The sequence below is a fragment of the Diabrotica undecimpunctata genome, chromosome 6 (assembly GCF_040954645.1).
Source record: "Diabrotica undecimpunctata isolate CICGRU chromosome 6, icDiaUnde3, whole genome shotgun sequence".
Taxonomy (NCBI): domain Eukaryota; kingdom Metazoa; phylum Arthropoda; class Insecta; order Coleoptera; family Chrysomelidae; genus Diabrotica; species Diabrotica undecimpunctata.
In genome coordinates, this window is record NC_092808.1 from 81874929 (window position 1) to 81877708 (window position 2780).

General features: G+C 36.8%; 1 protein-coding gene across 1 annotated transcript; it reads left to right on the forward strand.

The window, feature by feature from the left end:
- Positions 1-681: 681 nt before the first annotated feature.
- LOC140444501 (uncharacterized) lies at positions 682-2022 on the forward strand. Its single transcript, XM_072536258.1, has one exon. It carries the CDS (start codon positions 682-684, stop codon positions 2020-2022), a length of 1341 nt encoding a protein of 446 aa, XP_072392359.1.
- The last annotated feature ends 758 nt before the right edge of the window (positions 2023-2780 follow it).

Sequence of the window (2780 nt, forward strand, 5' to 3'; positions counted from 1 at the left end):
CCTTTCTAAGCTTAATGAATCGTCCGAACATAAGTTTTTTCTCCCACATCATTGTGTTTTCAAGCATGATAGCTTAACTACTCGACTCAGGGTTGTATTTGATGGATCAATGAAATCAACCTCAAATGTGTCTCTCAAACGATATTATGCTCAAACGTTACACTGTACAACCTGATTTGTTTGAAATTCTAATTCGCTTTAGACTTTACAAATATACTCTTATCGCCGACATCGAAAAGATGTTTAGGCAAATAAGAATTAACCCAAAACAGACATTTCTACTAAACATTCTGTGGCGCAATTCCCCGCAAGAAAAATTAAAATGTTTAGAACTTCAGACTGTGACCTACGGCACAAACTCAGCTAGTTTTTTAAGTACTAGGTGTCTTAAAGAGTTGGCAGTTCGAAATAAAGAAAAATACCCATTAGCTGCTGATGCTCTAGAAAATTCTTGTTATGTAGATGATATTTTACATGGTGCAAATGATATCGAGACTTTGTACAAGACTTATAAGCAACTTTCTACGAGTCTAAATTCCGCTGGGATACCACTCCATAAATGGAGTTCTAATTCTTCCGAGTTTCTCGACTCTATTTCCTCTAAATCTCAAAAATCTAATTATGTAATAAAACCCGACAATTCGTCAAATAAAGTTCTTGGAATATGTTGGAATTCTCAGCATGACATGTTCTATCTCTCTTCCTGACATTTCTAGTGAACCAAAATACACAATTATAGACGCATCTGATTTAATAAGAGTTGGTGGACGACTTCGCAATGCAAATGTTTCGTATAATCAAAAATTTCCACTTCTTCTTCCTACAAAATGCCAGGTAGTTAGATCGTTACTTGAAAGAGAACACATTCGCCTATTGCACACAGGCCCTCAAAATACATTGTCAAATATTAGACTCACTTATTGGCCTCTTGATGGACTGAGAGAAATCAAGAGGATCATCTACAAATGTAAGAACTGTTACAGATTTAACGCAAGACCAGCTCATCAAATAATGGCCGATCTACCCAAAGAACGGTTTCAGGTCTCTCGACCATTCACAAATGTTGGCATCGACTACGGGGGCCCATTTCAAATAAAATCTTCAAAACTGCGACGTGCTCCCATTTGTAAGGCTTATATAGCAGTATTCGTATGCCTCGTCACTAAGGCAGTCCATATAGAGCTAGTGTCCAGTCTTAGCACCGAAGCATTCCTACTAACGTTAAAAAGATTCATTTCACGCAGAGGTATTCCTAAAACCATTTATTCGGACAATGCGTCCAACTTTCTTGGAGCTCGTAATCAGTTAAAAGAGCTTTATGACTTTTTTATGGGAACGGATATTCTACCTACCATAAAAGAATTCGCAGCCTCAACATTAATTGAGTGGAAGTTCATTGCACCTCGATCTCCACATCAGGGTGGATTTTGGGAAGCAGCTATAAAGAGCTGCAAGTATCATTTAGTAAGGATGATGGGCAATAATATTTTTACATTTGAGGAATTAACCACTGTTTTGGCTCAAATAGAAGCTGTTTTAAATTCACGACCCCTCTGTCCATTGTCAGACAGTCCAAATGATTTTTCTTTTCTAACCCCCGCTCATTTTCTCATTGGAAGCAGCATGACTTCCTATCCAGAAAAAGATATCTCGACAAAATCCGAAAATAGTTTATCACTGTGGCAGAAATGCAGCAAAATTCAGCAGCATTTCTGGAAATGTTGGTCTAGAGATTATTTAAATCGCCTCCAAAATAAGCCCAAATGGTTTCTGCCCCAAGAAAACATTAAAGTCGATGATCTTGTACTCCTAATCGATGATAACGCTCCTCCTCTAAAATGGCCACTGGCAAGAGTAATCGAAACACTGCCAAGTAAAGACGGCAGGGTTAGAACTGTAAAACTAAGAACTAAAGACGGAACATTTATAAGATCTGTTGTTAAAGTATGTCCTTTACCCCATACTCATTTAGATGTAGGTCACATCAACGGGGGGACTATGTTGCGTAACAACAATACTTAATATTTTTAGTCTATTTTTGTATCATATTATTTAGTTTATTTTTGTATCATACTGTATATTAGTTTAGATATATAAAATTTCTTTGTACTAACTAATAATCTGTAAAGCGCCGTTATCTTGCATTTAAATAACTTTCTACACAAGTTTCTAAAACCTTCATAGAATCGTAACAATGAAAGGATTAGTATTTTCCAAATTACCCTCTGACGCATTCCAAAATTCCGCAAGTTGAGACAAATACCCTTATTCAGGTAGTTTTTATCAATGATTTGAAAGTTAAAGGTATTTGAAAAATAAACATATCTTTTAATACGTCGAGGGGTCAGGGGGGAGATTTCGGAATGTTTGTGATTGAGGGGCGAGAGTGGACATTAGTATCAGTTCAAATTCCAGCACTGAAGGAGCGTCAGGCTGCACTCGCCCTAGCGGCATATTAGTGTTTTAAACCAGTCGGTATATTAATAAGTTCGTGTCAATATTGTATCACAGACAAGTGTGTATCATATGCAAGTTATCGGCGTTTAAAATACATTGTATTTGTTTAAATATATTTGTTCAAACGTTCTTTTCGAATCTTCATTTTTCCCAGTTTTCTGGGTGGTCCTTCAAAGAAATATATATATAAAGTGAACCTATTTCCCTAAGGAAAAACCTTGTTCCCCAAGGGAAAAAACCAGCGACCTATTACTGGTGCGTGAAACAAAGCCATCAGAACAAAGGTGTAAGGACAAACACCTACATCTTCGTTCAGTCCTCTT

Excerpts from the sequence above, each read along its gene's own strand:
- LOC140444501 (XM_072536258.1), top strand. The coding sequence starts at position 682 with ATGACATGTTCTATCTCTCTTCCTGACATTTCTAGTGAACCAAAATAC.